This window comes from Sorex fumeus, unplaced genomic scaffold (genome assembly GCF_029834395.1).
Source record: "Sorex fumeus unplaced genomic scaffold, SorFum_2.1 ptg000036l, whole genome shotgun sequence".
Lineage (NCBI taxonomy): Eukaryota > Metazoa > Chordata > Mammalia > Eulipotyphla > Soricidae > Sorex > Sorex fumeus.
The window spans coordinates 7,059,522-7,082,669 of NW_026606093.1; the positions used below are offsets into that span (position 1 = coordinate 7,059,522).

The 23,148-nt window shown below is 34.1% G+C and overlaps 1 protein-coding gene across 1 annotated transcript in view; it reads left to right on the forward strand.

Moving 5' to 3' along the window:
- Positions 1-19,216, forward strand: part of PDZRN4 (PDZ domain containing ring finger 4) — a 178,839-nt gene extending 159,623 nt beyond the window's left edge. Inside the window, exons 6-8 of the mRNA XM_056117878.1 lie at positions 6,775-6,876; positions 10,862-10,978; positions 17,595-19,216. Coding sequence (XP_055973853.1) covers positions 6,775-6,876; positions 10,862-10,978; positions 17,595-19,091 — 1,716 coding nt within the window. The 3' untranslated portion in view covers positions 19,092-19,216. The remainder of the gene's footprint in view (positions 1-6,774; positions 6,877-10,861; positions 10,979-17,594) is intronic.
- Positions 19,217-23,148: the final 3,932 nt, after the last annotated feature.

Below are 23,148 nucleotides of genomic sequence, written 5' to 3' on the forward strand. Positions count from 1 at the left end.
TCGAGTACCCATCCCTCCACCAGTGCCCATTTTCCATCACCAATGGTTCTAGCATCCCTCCCACCACCCCTACCCCATCTCCTCCACCCCACCCCGTCTCTGTGGCAGGTGCATTCCCATTTGCTCTCTTTCTCCTTTTGGGAGTTGTGGTTTGCAGTAGAGTTATTAAGTGGCCATCATTTTTGGTCTATAGTCTACTTTCAGCCTGCATCTCCCATCCCAAGCAGGCCCTCCTAGTACCCCTTACTTGATGGTCCCTTCTCTATCTGGGCTGCCCTTTCCCCCAGCATGTGAGGCCAGTGCCATTATTTTCTAAAAGTCACAAAGTATGAAGAAAGGAGTAATTAGGTACAGATAAAGCAATGTGCTTCTTCCCCCGTCCATATAGAGGTATAAAACAATGATTAAATTTATTTAGTGGAAGCTATGGTAGTAATTTTGTGGTGAAGGTGGGGGAGAACGTAGAGCTGCACAGTGTGTGTGTGTGTGTGTGTGTGTGTGTGTGTGTGTGGTCAATATCTAAAGATGTGGCACAGGTGATCAAAGGCATTCCTGAAGGCATGAGTTGCTGAGTTTAGTGTTAATTCCGGGCACTACATGGCTTTGTATCTACCTACGCAACTACATTGTGCAGTGTAGTCCCTATAACTAACAAAATGAATCAAATCGGAACAAAAAGTTTCTATAACCCAAATGAGAAACAACTTTGAAAGCCAGAATTTCTTTCATAACCCTTCCTTTAGCCACCTTATTCCCTCTGAGCCATTCCATATGAATGGCTGAAGACACATTGCTTCAGCTTCTTGGGTCCAAAAGAACCAGTTGTGTTTACTGCAGTTCAAGGTGCAAAATAGGGAGGAGGAGTCAGAAGGCAAATTAAGAAAGTTACAGGCTGTCAAAACTTTTTTTTTCCTTTTTTATCCTTTCAGTAAATAGATAGAAGGGAAAATAACCTTTTGAGGCTCAGAATCATGTTATGTAAACAAATATTACACAATATAGTAGTAGCTCAAAGACTGAAAAGTCTACATGATTTCTGTCCCTAAATATTAAAAGACCTTTGTTGGTTATAATTTTCTATTTTTTTCTGAGTAAACTGTCTCTTGTTAACCCAGCTGTCATTTCTTCCTCTCTATTTCCTATTTACATTTACATCCCACATCTATCACAAATCATTAACTCTCTAGTTTCAATCTAAGCTTTCTATCATTACCAGCTGCATAAATAGTTCTTAAATTATAGTCATGTGACTGTAATTGCATAAAATAATGTACATTAATTTTCACGTATTCATAATATATGCTATATTCATAATATGTACTTTGGTGCTTGGAACACTATTATATACAATGCTGGAGAATGAACCTGGTCAGCCACATGCAAGGCTACACCCTACCAGCTGTAATATCCTTCTAATCCCATAATACACTCATTAAAACTTCATTATTCTCACTTACATTGTGAGCAAATAATTTTTTCAAATAATGTAGTTAAGTGATCAATGTAGTTATAGGACAGAAAGATATTCCATAATGGAGCTAAATGTTTGCAGATAAATAAGAGCTGATGTGCTGTAATCTGTTTGATTACTTTACTTTGTATTCGGTAACAAGTGTCATATTTAACAAAGTCAAACCACATTACAAAGCATAAGATTCAATGCTATCTGCATAGACAGAAAATAGGGTCTGGAGGGTTATAGTGAAATTATATTGAATACAACTATAACAAAATTATACCCCTGACAAATAGGTCCCATATGGCTGATGAGGAGACTCTGGGAAACTCTGTAATGAACATTTAATTATTCCTTTCCCAAGAAGATAAGAGTGTTGAAAAGAGGATTTAATTCTTATCCTTGAAATTTCCTGAGTATCTTTTATTTAAATGAATCTCATTAGGGCAGTTGTGATTTTAATTTCCTGATAGCCTAAGTAGTATATTTCTATGGCTATACTCTCATTATGTAGTTTTATTTGGTGAAAATAGAACAACACAAACCAGTTAGAAGACTTCACCCAGGGGAACTGCCCCTCTCCCCCATGTAGTCCTGTCTTCTCTCCCCCCACACAATTGATATAAGGTAGAGATAAAACAGAAGGGAAATCATGTACTAATGTAATGATTATAAACTCTAATTAAACTTGGTTTTGTTTGTTTGTTTCCTGCAAGTCCTTGACAGCTCTATTTGCTTTTCCATTACCACAAACTTTTGTATATGATGTGTCCCCAGGAATAAATGTGAATTTTCATTCACAAAATTATAGAACTAAATAAATGAGATATTCCTAAGCCAGCGAATAAGCATTAAAGATCATAGACAGTATCTAGTTTTCCAAAGGGAAAGTTCTGTATTCTAATCACCTCCTTGGAATAATAAGCATATAATATTCCAGTAAGTAGTCTAATTATATACAGGGCACAAATAAGTAAGATATGTTCCTAAGGACAACTCCCTCTCACATCCTGCAAATATTCCCGAAGTGGAAAAATACAACTCTTAATAAGATTGTTTTTAAAATTTTATAACACAGTAATTCTCCCAGTATTTTCTTCTACTTTGTTTCTTTCATTTGAATAACTGCTTTCTTCTATTTTTATTTTTCAAAAATCTATGTCTTTATATTTTGGATTCAATCCCCAGCACTGCATATAATCCCCTAAGGAAAAGGTCCCAGGAGTGATCCCTGAGCACAGAGCCAGGAGTCAGCCCTGAACATCACTGAGTATGACTTTAAGAACAAAATAATAATAATTCTCCCTTTGCCTTATATTTTAATAACACACCTGTTTTCATACACTAATATAAGATTTAATATTATTAGCTATGTTTTTATTACCTGTTTGGGAAAGCCAGCCACATCTAGTGATGCTCATGATACAATTCATACAGCTTAGAGTTCAAACTGGGCTGGCACAAGCAAGATATGCATTCCAGTACTTTGAGCCATATTCCCATTCCCAGTGTATTGATATGAATGCAAGTTATACTATTGAAATATTTGGTATGCACTAAAATTGATGTTTAGACCAAAAGGTAATCCACACATTAAACCATTTGTAGGATTTTAGTGGTTACAAATACAGACATATATATGTATACACATACAAGAGACTGATTATAAAATGAGATTTTTGACTTATTTGTCTTTATTGTCACAAATCTAAGTCTAGGACTGGTTCCTGAGTACAAAATTCATAATAAGACTAGGCTCTGCTGGGTATGGAAGCAAAATAAAAAACAAATGTAAGTATCCTATTAACTTGTGATAAGGTAACATTTTAGTGCATCATTTGTTTATGAACTCTTCGCCTTTATGTCTGCCTAATATTCTCAGGCATAGCAAGGTGCTTTTTCATACTGAGTCCTATAACAGAGTCATCATTCAGAGCAAGGTCAAGAAAAGGCTGAAAGTGGTATCTGATTCTATTTCTCAAATTTTTATTTTTATTTTATCCCCTTGAGAGTAATCTTTACTGTAAATAATAGCTGCATTTTTTGGTCCTAAAATCAGTTTGGGGGTTTGATATCAAACTAATGTCTAAAGTTGCATCATAGGACTGATTAATGAGTGTCCCTTAATTTTAGAAGACCTGATTTATTAATAAAATATTTTTTTATAATTTAATTGTATCTTGTTTGACTTGCTTGAGTGGAAGGAGGGGCAGACATCATGGTGAGAGAGAATCAATTAAAATAGTCAAGTAGAGGAAACAATATGTACATTATTGCAATCATTTTCTTAAGAGGTCTTTGTTTCACAGAAGAAAAGCTTTTAACTTTCATTTCCAAAATAAATGAAGTAGAAAGTGGTTTCAATAACAATAGAGAATAAAGTTTAGAAAGTAGAGATAATGAGAGTAAATGTCCTGGAAACAATTTAATAGAACAGTCCCAATGTTTAGGTTGAGGACAAAAACTAATGAGAATACAAACTTTATCTGTAGAGAATTTTGTATAATACCTGGAGAAGGACCAAGCTATGTGTAACCCAACTTGTTTCCACAATGCTATAATGTTTTATACAATGAAAGTATTTTTCTATATACATTTCAACTTAGCAATAGTCCATTAAGATACTTAAATACCAATGAAGACATTCATGAAAGAAATCTATATTTCAAAGTGATTACCCTATGTTTACATTAAGGTTTTCTACAGCTACAAGGCAGTAATTATGTAAAACATGGCCACAGAAGTATAAATATATAAGATGCAATGACCACTTCCACATCTAAGTGTGTACTATGTTGTGTTTTTTTTTTCATTGCCTTCATAAAATTTGCTTCTGTTACTTCTTAGCTAAACTGGTAAAAAAATGTAATAATTAAACATAGTGCTCTTAAAATCTATAATCTTCTGGAAGATGAAAGGATTTGTAAACTTTAGAAATCCCATGTAATAACAGCATGGTCACAGATTTTTCTGGGTTGAAGACTTCTGCAACTTTCCTCATAAATCTGACTTAAATTGAGTTGAAATAAAGTTCTGTTTCTGGAGCAATTCTGTGCTATCAGATTGAATTAGTAAGGAATGAGTGCCAAGTTTTGGAGACTAGGGCAATACTTGCAATCGTTATTAATTTAAGTTTTATAACTAATACCTGTTGATGTTTATTTTTGTAGCAAATTTGTTTTTTATACATAATATTGTTAAATATAGACGTTTATGCAACATGTGATCTGTGAGTTATTCACCCCACTTGGTCTCCTTACCTCACAGCTCTCAAAGCACTAATCACTATGAATTTACAGAAGAGAAAGGAGTACTTATTTTAATTTGGGGGGTTTAGGTTGAGGACCTAAACCTAGGTTTTGGTTTGTTTGGGGGTCAGCAGTCTTCAGGTTTTACTCTTGACTCTGTGCTCAGGGACCACACTTGGCAGGCTCAGGGGAACATAGGAGGTGTCAGGAATCTACACTGGATCAGCCATGTAAAAGGCAAAAGCCCTACCTGCTGTAGTATCACTCTGACCCCAAGTTTTAAAGAAATTAAAAACCAAAGTTACTTATATTATTTTTTATGAGTTTCTAAGGCTAAATTTTAATGATATATATAGATATATATATATATATTTTAAGATAGTCATGGTTTATAAAAGATTTTCTTTGCTGAAAATTATATGTTAATGACAGTAACAATTTTAAGATCATCAACAGTAATGTAAGTCAACTTTGATCACCTGACACTTATTTAAACAATTAATAGACATTAACTCATTTCATCTCTATATCAATCCTTGTAAGAAAAGCAATATTATCTGCAATTCACTATAGGAAATATGATAGATATAGTAAACTAACTTGATAAAATATAATTAGATTTAGTAAGTGAATTTAGATGAATTTTGAAGAAGGCATATAATAGACCCAGAAAAGATCAGGGAACATAGAAAAATCAAGAGAAACTCTGAGATACAGAACATATTTCGGAAGATCAAATATGAGTTCTAGTGGATTAATATGATTAGATATATAAATGAAAGACAAATAGATGCATTTCTGGTATCTTTTATTCCAGTTTCTCCTCATTTTTCGGTATTTGCTTTTGAGTGATCTCTGGAAGTTTTCAGGATTTACTCCTGCCTCTGCTCCTGGCAGTGCTCAGTCAAGGTCTATATGTGGTGCTGGGATCAAATCCTGCAAGGCAAGCATCATAGCCACTATAAAGAAATTTAGTTAGAAAGATGTTAAGGGAAAAAAAGAGAAAACACAGGCTTCTCCAGAGTTGAAAAAGTAAAGGAAAGAAGTCAAGAAATGTGTTAAAGAGACATAGGATTAAAAAGAAAAACAAGCCAGAATTGCATGTTTTGATTATATCTTTTGACAGATATAATCATCAATTATATATTTTGGCAATAAATAAGTAAAATAAAACATTTAAAGCAAAACTAAGCTAAACACACTTTAAGTATATTTAGCTAAATGCACTTGAACATGAGGTAATACTTCAATATACAAATTTAAAAACTGCATTTGCTTTATTTCTAGAACTTAAAATATTATTTAAAATGCCAATTATAATTTAATCACTCAACCTTAAGAGATTTTATATAGTGCCAATTTTAATCTATGATAACTTAACAAATTAGGTATATTTTCCAGTTGAGCTTAAAAGTATTTAGTTAGCTTTGCCGTGTAAAGAAATAAATATATCTTAGTAAGAAATGAGTTTTGATGTGAATGTTTCTGATGATAAACTGTTTCTGCTTTTGATTAGTTAAGTGCTAAAAATTGCCCTGAGAATAATTTGGAGCAGCCAAGTCAGGTCTACACAAAAACGTGAAATGATTAAATGAAAATTCAGTCATGAGTGGCCTGGGACCATTGCCTGGAGAGAGATAATACTGCATGCCTCTAATTGGTTCACAGCAAGAATTCGGGATGACGAATTTCAGTTGTGGTATTGCCAGTCCTGCTTCCCCAGCACTATTATCTCAGAGTGACACTTCCATTACTCTGAGCAGAGAAAGATGAATGTCACCTGTCAGAGGCTGGTTAATTGTGTTGCTAGATGTATGTTGCCAGGGTGCAGCTTGGACATTTATGAACAGAACTGCTTCCTCTGATGTCTGCCATCCTTCAGAGATCGATATGGCTCTTCAAGTAAGAGTGTAATTGAGTGAAAGCACTTATCAGTGAGAGGCTGGAGATGAGTCAATTGTGTGAGCTCCACTGTCCATACATTTACCATAAATGAGCTTATATTTGCCATTTATTGTGTGCAGCATTGTGGAAACAGAAAGTAATATGCCACTTTCATTTGTTTTCTAGATAAATGGGGAGGACGTCCAGAATCAGGAAGCTGCAGTGGCACTGCTGTCTAGAGATGAATGCAAGAGGATTGTGCTGCTGGTTGCAAGGCCAGAGATTCCGGTCAGAAAAGATTAGATTCCTTTAATTTATTATTTGTTCTAGATCACATAGGAAATATGTATATTTGTAAAATGAAATATACAAAGTAAAATTGTGTCATATTCCTAACTTAAAACCTTTGATTGTTATCAAAACAGTCATACGTTTTTAAAGACCCCCCTTATTTTTATAACCCATTGCAATTTTGAAAGAATTGTTATCATTCCATTTGTCTGTGAATAGTTTGAGTGAAGGTGGTTATATCATCATTTATCTCTTACATTACTGATTTGATATTTTACAGACTCTAACTAAAACTTGTCTAGAAATTATGTTCAGTAAGTATATTCCTGGGTCAGACTAAAATCTGACATGTATATATTGATTCTGTAAGATATTCCTTTCTACATACATTTCCTTTAATCTCTTGACTATTTAAATTTCTTGCACAAAGGCAATCAAAGTTCAAGGCAGAGAAGTTTCACACCCTAAATATTATAAGTGTAAAAGAATTTTATAATTGTAGGATTGCCTAATATGGAAGCAAAGAATTTAAATACATATAAAATTTCACTAGTTACCTAGAACCTCCAAAAATCAGTTTATTTCACTAATGCCATCTTCTTGAAAAATATCAGGAAAATAGTGCTGAGAATTTAAAATTCAGTAGCCTAGTTGTCATCAAAAGTATATTTGAAATTTTTTGTTTTATAATGATATATCTGTTCTATCCATGTAACTGCTGGCGAATCTTATTAATTTACAATAAAAACATTTATTTAAACTATGTCACATAGTGTATAGAAAGGACCATGAAAAGAAAATGAATTAATGACATAAGACCATATTGTTAGTATTTGATGAATAAGTATGCATAGTAGAACTAGTGGCATTTTAAAATCTGGCTACACTCCTTGACCTATACAAATCAAAGGAGAAAGATGCATTTTTCAAACTAAACTTCAATACAGTTAATGAAAGTTTATCATTTGTCTATTGAATAGACAAAATATTGATATTTACCCCCTTGATCCTAAAATAAATCTTCATTAAATCTTCATAAAGAAGTCCATTGCTTTAGAAAAACATGTAAAATATAATTTAAGTAGCACAGTGCATATGAAAGCAAAGTCAAAAATAAACCCAAAACAACTTGTCTTCAAATTGCTTATATCCCATATTCCTCAATCAATTTTGGTTTTATATTTGCTTTTTTTTTTTTGCATGTCTGTTTTATTTAGGGAGAGCTATGGGGTTTTTTGGTGGGAGGGGGAAGTATGTTTCTTCTAATTTTTTTTTATGTTTTCTGCCAATTTTCTTCTGCCATACTATATTGCTATTCTGTTATTCTGTTCTATTTAATGGAACGCCATATGTGACTCAAAATCACGAGAAAAAAAGACCCAGTACTTTTTTATTTACGTATAAATAAAGTACTTATTTTTATCTTCTGCTTAGTTCTAAGGGAGGGTCTTTCATTACAACACCATTAGTATGAGACACTGCTATTACAGGGAAGTACAAGAAATAAAGGAATTAATAGAGAATTCCTCCATAGTTAATTGTGTAATCTTTTTGTAATACAGGCGTTTTGGTGGTTTTTTTTGTGCATGTATGCATCTTTCACTTGAGGATTGGGGGTGGGCTTCACACTCAGCAATCCTCAGGGGTTACTTCTGGCTCTGCACTTAGGAAATACTCCTGGCGGTGCTCTGGGCACGATATGGGATGCGAGATATGGGATGCAGAGGATAGAATCAGGGTCCACAGTGTGTAAGGGAAATACCCTATCCGTTGTACTATTGCTCAGGCTGCTGCATAATCTTTTTAAAGAATATATTTTTAATTTACTAAGTCACCAAGATGCAAAATTATTCATGAATGAGTTTCAGCACCAAGCTTTTGTCAAGAGTGATCACTTCCCACTATTACTGTTATAGTAATCCTTTCTCTGAAAGAAATATCCTACCCTATTGTGGCAAGCTTTCACTAAGAACCAGTCCTCTGGCCTTTGTTTCTATTGTCTTTGGGGACTAGTATCTTACTAATGTTAGCTGTTAACGTTAAACACAGCTTAACGTTACTTTAAAGGTAACTTTAAACCCAGAGGAATGCTTATTCAAATGATCTGTGATTTAGGGCAGCATATATCTTTTGTATGCAGGGACTACTCCTGGCTTTGTGTTTTGGATTAAATCAAGGTTTGCACTAACTTGAATTACCTGATGCACTATTTTCTTAGATTATAAGAGTTATAGGAAATTATTGATTTCTACCTTGATCTCTCCATATCTTCCCCATAATTTTTCTCAATTTCAAAATACTGTAAAAAGATTTTTTTTCATAGTCGAGGGATAACAAATGCCCAAAGACAATAGAAACTAGTTCTCAGTAGCAGGCTCACCAAATTAGTGAGTGGTGTACATGGGGGTGGGGTAGTAATAATGGTGGTGGAAGGACACAGACACTAGTTGGCGGGTGTGATGCTGGTATGCTTATTTATAAAACCCTACAATTAACAGTTTTGTAAGTCACATGGTGCCTAAAATGAACTTTAAAAAAGGAATGAAGAAAAAAAAAGTTTTCTTTCATATTCACTATATCAATATTAGCAAATATTGTGTTGATCTGACTAGAGAAATTTTACTGGTACACTTATTCTAGACATCTTCCAATAAATATTTTAAAAGCTTTGATTGCCTATATATTAATGACTAAATTATATATACACACACATATACAATAAATTCTGGTATAATTTATTTCATTTCTTCAGTGGTTTTAGATACTTATCTTTAAAGTCCCCCCCATTTTATCAGTGGTAAAAACACCTCAAACAAATTTTAATTTTAGCTTGCTCAAAAGGTGCTGTCTACTTTGTAACAGAAAAATATTATCAAATAATTTAATCAGGGTATACTAAGTATTTATAATTAAGCTCTAGAAATCCACTTTGAAGCAAAATAGCTCTATAGACTGTCAACATACATCATATTAAGAATGTAAATGTTAGTTTTTCACTTCACTTCTGTTGAAAAGTGAAAGAATTTTTTTAATGGGGTCATACTCGGGTCGGCCGTGTTGGCTGCGTGCAAAGCAACTCAGAAGTGTTCTGAACTTATTCCCAGCTCTGTATCCAAGTATCATTTCTAACGGTGATCAGGGGACCATAAATGGTGTCAGTGATAAAATCCTGGTCTGCTGCATGCTAAGCAAGTGCATTATGCACTGAACTATCTCTGATCCTGAAAGTCAATATATTTTAGTTTCATATCTGTAATAAATATTCCCATAAGAATATTTTCACTCGACATATATAAACAAAATCGACTATTGTCTACACTGTTATGCTACCCTACAATACAGTCAATACTTCAGGCAATTTTCTTTGGGATTGTGCCTGAAAATGAATCAGAATGCAAATGTCTTATATTTTTTGAAGAATAAAAACAGAATTCTTTTTACCTTTTCTTTTTTTCAAGTAAAATAAATTATTTCTATATTTGTACCAGGCAACCTACTTGTTAATTTGGTAGCCATCCACCTAAAAATAAAAAAAGAAGATTAAGAGGGGAGTGACAATAGAGGGAAAGAGTAGGGTGGTCTTTGTTAGTAGTCATAATTTGAGGTTGTTGTTAAGAGTCTTGTTAACATGGAAGGTTTTTCTTTTTAATACAAGAACTATTGAAGATAGTGAGTGTGGCTTCTGTGGATTATGTAAGTTTTTTTCCCCTGTATATTTGAAAGACATTATTGTTTTATGCTGTGACATCTACTTTGTTCTGGGAGAAAGTCTGTAATACTATAAGGAAGGATGAAAGCCATTGGAGTCCATTTTTTTAAATGATCTTTTCTTCCTTTTAAGAAGTGAACTATTGTAGGCAGTCCTTTTGAAAATAATTATTATGATAAAAGAAATAAGTCAGGTATCACCATTTAAATTTATCCTAATTTTTTCATGAATTCTTACTAACCTAATATAATGCACTAATCTATTATTTTACAGCTGGATGAAGGCTGGTTGGAAGATGAAAGGAATGAATTCTTAGAGGAGTTAAACTTGGAAATGTTAGAAGAACAGCATAATGAAGCAATGCCATGTACTGCCAACGAAGTAGAGCAGGTAGTAACAATAATTTGAACTTCGTCTTTTGAAATGTAACTAGTGCCTTTCTAAATGTATGATCATAAATAGAAGAAATTGTATAATGAAATAATTTGATCAAACTTTTCTGCAACATGAGGTTGAACATATAGTAAAGCAGGTAAAGCATTTTCCTTCAACATGGATCAATCCTCAACACACATATAGTCCCCTGAGCACTGCCAGAACTGATCCCTGAGCACAGCCATGAGTAGATCAAAGCCTGCCTCTAAATCTCTCCAACAATCATTTTTTTGGTAGGACTACTGCTATTTATTCAGCTACTGATTAGCTGATTGAATTGGGCATGAACTCCACCTCACTTTCTTTTTCATTTTTTATAATTTTATTTATTGAATCACCATGAGAGCAGTTACAAAACTTTCGGGTCTAAGTCTCGGTCATACAATGAAACACCCGTACCTTCACCAGTGCCCATTCTCACCACCAAAAATCCCATTATACCCCCATCCCACACCCTCCCCCTACCTGTGGGGAAGATGATTTCCACATTACTCTCTCTCTACTTTGATCGCGTTCAATATTTCGACACCAGACCTATCATTATTATTTGAGATTTTACCCCAACACTCAGATCTGCTGAAAAGGCAACAGTAGACAATTTGTGTTCTATTGCTGGTTATGAATAACATGATGTCACATGGCTGCAGTAGGGCCATGTCATTTTGAAATTCTGAAATTTTAACACTTAAATCTGGAGGGATTTCTGTCAAAAGCCACTGGGTTTCGAGATTTGCTCCTGAGTCTCCTGACTGCAGGCTCAAGTCCAATGGCCTCTGGAGGATGATGGCCACTGAGCCGCCAAGGGGGAGCAGGCGGAGGGACAGCACCCTTCCCCCCGGGGTGGCCTGGCGACAGTAACCTACTGTGTGGTCCAGACACATTTCTGCCAAAAGCCGCTGGGTTTCGAGATTTGTTTCTGAATCTCTGGGATCATGGCTATTAAGCAGTTCAATCAGGAACCAGAGAGGCCATGACTCCAATTACATAGCTGAACTGGAGGTGGCTTGTAGGTGTGTTTCCCACATACCTAACTTTTGGCCAATTACTTTCTTGGTAAACTTTGCCCCAAGTTTTTGTGGGTCTGTCCAGAGGCACAGCAGCAATTTTGGGGTATCTGGAAGTCTGAAGTTGCCATCAGGCTGCTGATGCACTCGCCTCACAGGTACAGATTGACCTGCTGGCAGCACCATACCCCCGTTCCAACAATCATTATTAAGAAAACATTTTCCTCTCAAATAAAGTAGTGGGATCATAGATTTTTTAAATTTTGTCTATTTTTTTCTCTTTTATCTTTCTTTTTTTTTTATTAGTGAAACACCATGCGATACACTTGTAGACTTACAAACTTTCATGCTTGGGTTTCAATTATATATAAAAAATTAGGAAGCTATATTTTAATCAAAGAATTCATTGTATTGATTCCTTCATTATTTTCCAGACACTTCAAACTCGCCTTATACAATTACTTGAGAAATTTTTATAGCCATTAGAATATATATTCAATTATTTTATTGTGTGTTTTAGAAATAAAGATTTGAAATGTATGAGAAATCCTCCCCCAAATTTTTTTTCTAACTTGAGAGTCTTAGGATCACTGTTAACACAATACTGTAGTTTTCAAAAGTTAACTCAAGTATTTTTAATTCAATGTATGAATTGCACTGTAGCACCGTCTTCCCGTTGTTCATCAATTTGCTTGAGCGGGCACCAGTAACGTCTCTATTGTGAGACTTGTTGTTACTGTTTTTGGCACATTGAATACGCCACAAGCAGCTTGCCAGGTTCTACTATGGGGCAGTATACTCTCGGTAGCTTGCCGTGCTCTCCAAGAGGGATGGAGGACCCGGGTCAGCTGCGTGCAAGGCAAACACCCTACCTACTGTGCTATCTCTCCAGCCCGTGCATAAATTAAATAGTAAAAATGTTTGAGTTGCTTTGTCAATATGCCAGCTGGAAATTATGCAGGACAAAAACTGCATCTTAATACCAACTCCTCCAGAAGAGCAATTTTAGTCTTTAAGATATTAGTATGCCTAATTGCACAATTGGTATAAGATAGTGACATCATGATATAATCCATCAAATGTACCTGTGTTTTCTGTAATAATCACACTTTATACTTCCATTTGAGGTAATTAATATATGTATTAAAATCATATATTCATTCAACAATATATGCATGGTTTGGGACTGGATCTGCCAGTAGCTAGACAGTTACACCCACCAACTGCCGTGTAACCCCAACAACACCCAGGATCCAGAGATTATCACACTCAGCTCCCGGAAGCGGCCCCCATTTGCGGCCGCTCGACATCTTATCATCTCATTCCTACTTTGAACAAACTGGCAGGCTATCGAATGTAAAATGTAATCTGCCCACACGGCAGAGTCTGGCAAACTCCCCATGGCGTACCCAATATGCCAAATACCAGTAACAATGAAGGGTCTCTTTCTCCTAACTCTGAAAGAGCCTTGAATATGGCACTTTTTAAAAAAATCTCAGGACTAGGACAAAGGAGACGTTACTGGGACCTGCTCGAGGCAATCGACGAATAACAGGATGGTTGTGATTGATTGTGATTCATTCAACAAAAAAAATCAGAGCTTCTAATGTTTCAATTATCATGGGTGATCATGAAAATACTACCCCTAATTAATCCACAACAAATAAAATCTCATTATTTAGTATGTGTCAGACTGTGTCTTCAGAGTCTACATTTATGGTACTGTTATTTTCCTTTTAGATAAATACAGGATCAACATACCTTAGACTTTTTATGATTTATTCATATCACCCATCTGCCTGATACAATGTTATTAACACTTCTGTTGTCAGATTACTAATTTCTTTAATTAATATCCTATTTCACAATAAATCACGAACATATCCTCAAAGATACGATTTGTTTCTTTGCTTTAGTTTTGGCCACACATGACTGTGCTTGAGCTTATCCTTGGCTCTGAACTTGAATAAATCTTGCTGGGCTTATGGGGATCATATAGAGGGCCAATCACATGTGTGGCAAGCAACTTACACACTGTACTATCTTTCTAGTGCTAAAAAATATAAAATTTTTAATTATGAAAAATTTCAAATAGCCCTTAATTTTTTACCAAACCGAAATATAGAACATGTTAACACACCACCATCCTATAATAATGTGTACATCTTATATTAAATAAGTCATTAGGTTGCAAACTACAGTGTCAGCATAGTCATGTATGCAATACTATGTGCTGGTCACACACTGGCTCATGAATCAATTCAAAAATAGCAGCTTGTGCTCAGTAGTTACAATTATTTTTCAATATAGGTAGGATAGAAGAAAGTTTTTGTGTATGATTTCAACACTGGGCAAAAGTCAAGATAGTTTTTGTTGGTAATTACTGGTTATTGGCAAAAAATATAAAAATCTTTCTCTAGGCCTTTGCTCTTAGATGATAAGTGTAAATTGTTTCATAAGACAGGAGAAGTTTGGAATAAAGAAAGAAGAAATTGTGTCCAGATTAAGTGATATGTTTCAACGATATGTTTCACATTTTTTAAATGCTGCCTGCTCATCAGATACAATGCTAGGTTTTTTGAGGTAACACAGGATGTTCTTGAGGTTAGAATCTCATTTTGTGGATTTTTTTTCACCATGAGACTGAAAATTTTGAGAACTACAGAAACCTTTAAAAATGCTTTGCTCTTGGGACAGAGCAAGTTTGCCTTGCAGAAGGACAATCAGGTTTGGATCTGCAGCGTCCCCTATGGCTCCCCAAACCCCACTGGGAGTAATCCTTGAGTGAAGAGTCAGGAGTAAGCCCTAAACACCGCCAGATGTGGCACAAAAACAAAAACAAGAAAAAGACTTTTGCCCTTAAAAAATACTACACTATAAATGTCTTGGTAGAAACATTTCTGTCACTACAATAATTCCATTGAATACTTAGAAAAGATAGAACAGCATTAAATCAAAATTATAACTTTGAGTGTGGCAAAAACTTTATATTCTCACATTTTATAATAAACCAACAATCAAAAGATGGAAATTCAGTAATATATAGGTTTACATTCACAGTTAACACTAATACCTATACTTATGAAAGTATAACTTTAATATAACCTATGTCATAAGATTGCACATATTGACTATAGTGTAATTTTCTATCATTTGTATACTAGGTAAAAAAAATTTATCAAAAACCATTCATCTTCTTTTTACTTCAAACTAGAAAAATGTAACTGCAAACAATAGGGTATGTAAGCTCAAATGTCACGGTCACGGTCCTCTTGTTGTTCATCGATTTGCTCGAGCGGGCCCAGTAACATTGTGAGACTTGTTACTGTGTTTGGCATATAGAATACATCACCGGGAGCTTGCCAGGCTTTGCCGAGCAGGCGAGATACTCTCAGTAGCTTGCTGGGCAATCCGAGAGGGGCAGAGGAATCGAACTCAGGTCAGCCATGTTGGCTGCATGTAAGGTAAATGCCTTACCTGCTGTGCTATTGCTCCAGCCCCAAGCTCAAATGTATATTCTCAAAACCATTCTGAAGTGTTTGTGTCACACGCTGCCAATGTCCTATACAGATGTCAGAACATTTGTTGTTATTGCCATTTTATACCTTGGCATATATGTATATAACAAATTTTCTACTGTTAGATACATTTATTTTTAATATTAAATTTTTATCAATAGCATTTAAAACCAAACTTACAATGTTTCCAACAATCATGGGGTGAAATAAGGTAACGGTGAGACTCCCATAATGCAAAACAAGTTATGTGTCTTCCTGCATTTTGTTACATTTTGGTTTACCTTTCTATTGTGGGAAAATAAATTTATCTAGCAGGGTCTAGAGATATAGTACAAGAGGTAGGGTGCATTCCTTGCATATATCTGACACACATTCAGTTCATGGCACCTTATATAATCCCTTGATCACTTTCAGGAGTCATTCCTGAGTACAGTCAAGAGTAAGCATAGCTGAGTATGGCGCTACATATACGAATATATAAAAAGAGAGAACTTTTCAGACTTATTTAAGGATAACTTTTATCATTCTTTTCATGTTTTGTTTGTTTTTGATTTGAGGCAGCATCTTTTTTCAGTCAGGGCTTACTTCTAACTTTGTGTTTTGGGTTAAATTCAGGTCTGCAGCAAGCAAGTTAGTGCCTTACCTGATGCACCATTTTTGCAGTCCCCCTTTTGTTATTTTTTTATTACTAACAAGTTTAATTATATTTAAAATTGTAATCATGTTTGGTAAGAAAAATATTTGTGTATGAAAAATATATACATATAAATATAATAATCAAACAGACTTCCTTATTATTATGGCTTAACTGCTGCCCATTTAATACAAACCCATTAAATACTAATTATAATCACTAGCTTTATTATTATTATAATCACTAATTCTTATATAATTACTATAATAATTATCACTAGGGAAAATACATGTTTATTATTCTCATGTTTACTCTTATTTTTTTAACTGAGCTTTTTGTCTGTGTTACTGCTTTGTATATTGTATATATTCTAAATATTCTTTGTCAATCAAATATAAGGTATTTTGAAAAATTGTGGACTGAATTACTCTATGGTAATTTTTGATAAATATAAGTAAAAAATTTTAATATAGTGAATTTTCCAGCCAGGCGTGGGGGAATAGCCATTTCCCCCACGCCTGGCTGTTCCTTGCCGGGGCCCCTTGGAGGGGAGCGGGTTGAGCTTTCCTCCCCGCCCCGACCAGGGCTCCGGCAGCCAAAGACCTCCAGGACCAGCCACCACCATGCTGAGACCACTCTCCGCACACCTGAAGGTACTGGCAGAGGGACAAATCACATGCAATGATACAACATCCATGATATACAAGAAATCGTAAAATTAGAATAGGGCCTGGCAGTCCTTTATTAGTAAATAGTAAGCTGAAGTTATCTGGTATTAAAACTTCTCATCTATAGATTAAAATTTCTTATAAAGAACTAATTCTATGTAACTAATTATCTAAAGTTATCTAAAATTAAACTATTGAATCTATAAAAAGAACTTTCTTGTTACAAAACTAAGTACTAAAATTCATTAAATACAGAACTACTTACTAAAATTTTGTAAGTTTTAACTTACCATTATCACTATACTTAGACCTAAAAATGTTTCCTTTGGATCTGAGAAGTTTAGGAAAATACGATAATCAAGTGATTTTTGTGCTGTAGATTTCCATAATGATAAATACTACTAGAAAATATACATTTTGTGTATATTATCACCTCAGAAAATGATAGTTATTTTATCATCTTGTTTATCAATGCTATTTCAATTTCCCAAATTAAAAAAGACAAGAATACATTGCTCATATGTATTCTGTTTTATTTATCTTGTCGTGAATATAATAGCCATTTTTAATAATCTTTTGTTTTCCTAATTTCTGACATAAAAAGCTGCCTTGAGCCTTATGTGTAAAATAGCTCTCAATACGAAAATTATTTACTTTCTGGGAACTGCACTTTAATATTTCTAACAAGAGTTTTCAACCATCTTTTTCTAAAATGAATAAATTATTCATTTAACTTTGTTTTCTTAGCCCAGAAAACAAGAAGGCGAAGAGGGTACAACAGACACAGCGACATCTTCACCTAATAACCAAGAGAAAGACAGTGGAGTTGGACGCACAGATGAAAGCTTGAGAAATGAGGAAAGTTCAGAGCAGGAAAACATAGCTGAGGACGGCAGCAGCACGTTGAGAAGCAGGAGAGAAAGGGAACAGAGCCAGGACCCTCCAGGAAGAAGTGAACTTCGGTGCGATGAGAGTTTTGTGTCTGGGGATTGTGTTGGCAACCCTGAAAAGGATTGTGAAAGAATCCGACAGCTCTTAGAAATCAAATGCAAGATTCGAAACCATGGAGAGTATGGTCTCTATTACTCAAGCAGCACAATAGAAGGCAACCAAGGGGAACAAGTGGGAGTAGAACATGAGTTACAGTTACTTAATGAAGAACTAAGAAACATTGAACTTGAATGTCAGAATATCATGCAGGCTCACAGACTCCAGAAAGTCAGAGAGGAGTATGGAAAGATCTGGGCATTGCAAGATGGAGATTTCAAAAATTATAATACCAGCCTGAATATGCAAAGTGAAAATCTAGATGATATTGTGGAATACCCAGGAAAATCAGATAAAGACAGTTCTAGTGCTTACAACACAGCTGAAAGCTGCAGAAGCACTCCACTCACTGTGGACCATTCACCTGATAGTTCACTCCCAAGAATAATTAACCTCACCAATAAAACAAACCTGAGAGGCAAAATTATTGCCACTCAGGGACAGAGCAGTAATGAGTCCACCTTCACCAAAGGCAAAACCACTGAACATGGCTGCAGTAGTGAAGGTGAGAAGATTTCAGAAAGCAGCAAGTTTTCTGAGCAAGAGAAGATGGGTCGTGAACAAATCTCTTACCTCTCACCTTACCACAGTTCCTCATACAGATATGCAGATATTCCAGCACACGCTAGACATTATCAAAGCTATATGCAGCTAATTCAACAGAAATCTGCAGTTGAGTATGCTCAAAGTCAGCTCAGTTTGGTGAGCATTTGCAAAGAGTCTCAAAAGAATTCAGAACCCAAGATGGAATGGAAGGTGAAAATTAGGAGTGATGGGACACGGTACATAACCAAGAGACCAGTGAGAGATAGAATTCTGAAAGAACGTGCCTTAAAGATCAAGGAGGAGAGGAGTGGCATGACAACAGATGATGACACTATAAGTGAAATGAAAATGGGGCGTTACTGGAGTAAAGAAGAGAGAAAGCAACACCTGGTTCGTGCCAAGGAGCAGCGTCGGCGCAGAGAGTTCATGATGCGGAGCAGGTTGGAGTGTCTGAAGGAGAACCCTCAGAGTGGTAGTGAGGGTAAGAAGGAAATCAACATCATTGAACTAAGTCACAAAAAGATGATGAAAAAAAGAAACAAGAAGATTTTGGACAACTGGATGACAATTCAAGAACTAATGACCCATGGGGCCAAATCTCCTGATGGCATGGGAATTCCTAATGCCTTTTTGTCAGTCACCACTGTGTGACCCAATTAGTTAAATTTAATTTAAGAGGGTGCTACCAGTTTGGGTAGAGTATGATTGCCTCGTTCAATGTGGCATTTTTATATGCATTTAGTGAGTCTTTATAATTTAATTTTTGTAAGAATAATAGCTAGCAATTTTTCATTTGCTATTCATGTACTGACACCTTCTTTTAAACTGAAGTCTTTCTTTACTGCATGATATATTAATGTGACTCATTTATATGTAAAAATGGAAAGAAAACTGAACAAACAAAAATTGAACAGAAGTACTGAAGAGCAAATTAATTTCCTATTCTAAGGTATTCCTTGTAAATTAAAATCTGAAATTATTTATCTAGTTTATTTTCTACTTTAATAACAACTCAATACCAAAACATTTTATGCTTGTTTTTTGCCACGCAGTTGACTTAACTGCATGTAATATATATTAAATCTAATCTTTTCATCAATCTAGTGTCAATTCTAGTCTTATACACAAACCACCTGTTTTTAACACCACACTGTACATTTAACATAAAATGGCATTTTTTGTCTCGGTAAAGTATAAGTGGACAATATTCCTGTAATATGTAGTGACATTAGTCATGTAGCTCAGTAACTGTGTTATCTGTGACAATAAAAGAGAAATAAATTATTGATTATCCTTCAGAAAAATTGTCAAATAGAGTTTTCAAAATTTCCTTGTCCACCATGGTTACCAGAAGTAAGTTAGTTATATATGTATACCACTTAGGAGACTCCTATATTTTCTATCATCTTTAAAAATAAAATTATCTTAAAATACTTTCCACAGATAACTGTGTCATATATTCTTATCAAAATTAAATTAGGAGCACATGTAGAGGATCTAAAGACACTAAGCATTCAGTAAGCATTTATAACTTTATAATGTCTGTCATCCATATAATGTAAAACCAATAAAATTTAAGGAGATACATGGAAATAGAAGGTCAGTGAATTACCTGGGAAGCATTATAACGATTTTATGTGCTTTGGGCAACTTGAGTTTCAAGAGAATATATGGATTAAACAAAAGGAATTTCTTGCAATTCTGGAGGCTGAGGATTCCAAAATTGAGACACCAGCCTATTCAGTTATCTGTTAAGAGCTGTGTTTCATCTTGCGGATATTCACATTATCACTATCTCCTCAAATCATGGGTGGGTGAAAATTCAAGTGAGAGAGAAAGAGAAAATTAGAGAGAGTCAGAGAGAATGCACTAACTCTCAGGTGTCTCATGGGTGGGTGAAAATTCAAGTGAGAGAGAAAGAGAAAATTAGAGAGAGTCAGAGAGAATGCACTAACTCTCAGGTGTCTCATGGGTGGGTGAAAATTCAAGTGAGAGAGAAAGAGAAAATTAGAGAGAGTCAGAGAGAATGCACTAACTCTCAGGTGTCTCCTCTTCCAGCAGCAACTGATTCCCTAATTTGTTCCCCATCATCATGACTGCAACTAAACCTAATAACTACCAAAGCCTCCTCTCCAAAGAGCATACTCTGAGAGGTCAAAGTATCATGTGAATTTGGGTGTGCAGAGACACAAATTACAGCAACATGTGAGTTTATTGAAAATTCAGAAATAATTTTTGAAAAACCATATTTTAATGAATTTTATGATAGACAATTATTAATGCCATATAACTATAGATGTCATATTGTTAAGAACTCTGATTCTAAGATTATCGGATAAATTTTAGTCTAGCCTTTTTATTATATAAACACAAATTATGTCATATGGAAATCATAAAAATTATAACTATTGAATGCGTGCAAATATTAATTTGGTCAAATATTCAACCCTAGATAGTTTTAAAATAACAGATACAATTTTAATATAACTGAAACAACCTTCTTATAGTAAAACCTATATGGCTCCTTATGATTCTTAAATCAAACTTTAATGCCTTTACCTTACACAGTAGTGTCTTTTATTAATTTGCCATCTTGCCTACTGATTTTCTTTAAATCATCTCATAGTTCTGCATCCTTAAAGACTACTCATTTCTACTGAAAGTATCATATGATCATTATTTTTTCTTGTGGTTTTGTATCAAATCCTACATCACTTTAAAGCATAATCATATATTTTTATTCCTTTTTAAGTCCTGTTTTGAATAAGATAGATTTTCTTAGCATTTTCATATAAGCAGTGACACACTTGTAAATTCTTCCGTTTTGAATTATAACAAAGAAATTCTCAATATATGTCATTATGTCTGTATCTTTTATATATATATAAACTATATATAGTATATATATATAATATATATATATAGTTTGGCTCTTTGGACCCCTCTGTGTAAACTTCTAGAAAGATGTTATTTGAAAAATAAATGAATTTTGTTGGCATTACAATATTTTATTCATTTCTCTCATATTGGTACATATATAAATGTTGGTCCTTATTCTTCTACCCTTTGAAGTTCTTATCTTCAGGAGGTCTATTATGTAGATTATAACCCATGAAATTTTTATAAATAATTAAAAATAACTAAAAATTATAAGATCGCAAAAACTATTTAAGACAACTGAATGCCTTCAATCAAATCAATTAAGTTAAATTGCAAATCAAATGGTTTTCAATTAAAATGCCTGTCCATTTTATGTACTGTCATGATACAATGCTTATGCTATTGTTTATCCACTTAACACAGCTGAGTATAAATATTTATTGAATATTAGCTTCTTCCATAGGTAAATGTGCTTTTGAACTAAAATAATTTCTCTTCCAATAAAATGTGTACATAATAAAAGCATTTTTATAAAATCACCAGTTTAATTTTACTTTTAATTTTGCTTTTACTAAGGTAAAATGTGCTTGGCAATATTTTTAAAATGTGATGTTGATGTTTTTCATGTTTGTGTTTATAGATTTCTGAATTTGAGAAATGTCTTTTTCAAAATTAGTGAAAATAGATGTGATAATTATGCTCTATCTTTCTACATAATATATCTTTGTGCTAAACCTTTTATAAATTATTGATAAATATGTTGCTCAACAACAATAATAGAACATTAGCTATATGTGGGACATTCTGTTTCAGTTAAGAAGTATGTGAACTGTTTTACTTGGGCTTTGGAGTTATTTATTACTTTCTATATTCACAATGTGACAAATTGGTGTTGCAAACTTTATGTGAATACAGGGAGGGGCAAAACATATCTTCCATGGGTATTTCCACACTGCATGAAATAAAAAAGGCCGTTCTTGTCATAATATTTTGTGCAGTCTGTCCTTTTATGAACATGTGATATTGAGAGTGACTCCTCTAACACACCATTTCTGTAGTTAAGTATGGATTTAATCAACATATAATAGGGGTATCCAAGTCTTCTACCTAAATATAAACTTTATCTTTCTAGTAAGTTTACATTTTCTACTTCAAATTTCTACTTTTTAATAATTCCACCATTTATCTATTTTCTCATATCCATCACCTAAGTAGTAAACTTTTCTTATGTGTGGTCTTCTTCAACAATAACAAGTAAGCATACGATACACTGTCACCCTTCATGCCTAACTCTACAGTTCTTGAGCTTGTCTCCTCACACATCCTTTCAAGTCTATCAAATACATGGTATTAATACTTTGGTCTGCTAAATATTACTTTCATTACTGTGCTTGGATAATTTTAAGAATATTTATTTTCCTTAGCATGGGTGCCTAAATTATTATCAAAAGACTCTAATAATTTAACTTAAACTTTTTCTTCTATTTCTCATCTCATACTTCCACGCAGGAGGTATCATTCTAGCAAATTTATAAAATTTGTCTTTGATATATACATAGTTTAATGCTCTTTCAGGGCCATAGAGATAGTACAGAGGGCAGTCTTTGCCTCACATGCAGCCAATATGTGTCTGATGCTCAGCACTCTAAATTCTGTTTTTCACTAATTTATTTTATCACAAATATTTTATTGATAAGCATTACTATAAACTAATACATATGATTTAGCATTCATTTTAATTAATAATAAAAGCTACAACAGATTAACCACCAAAATTCATTTTAATTATCAAATTTTTCTTATATTTTGGTGTTACAGCAGTGTTAAA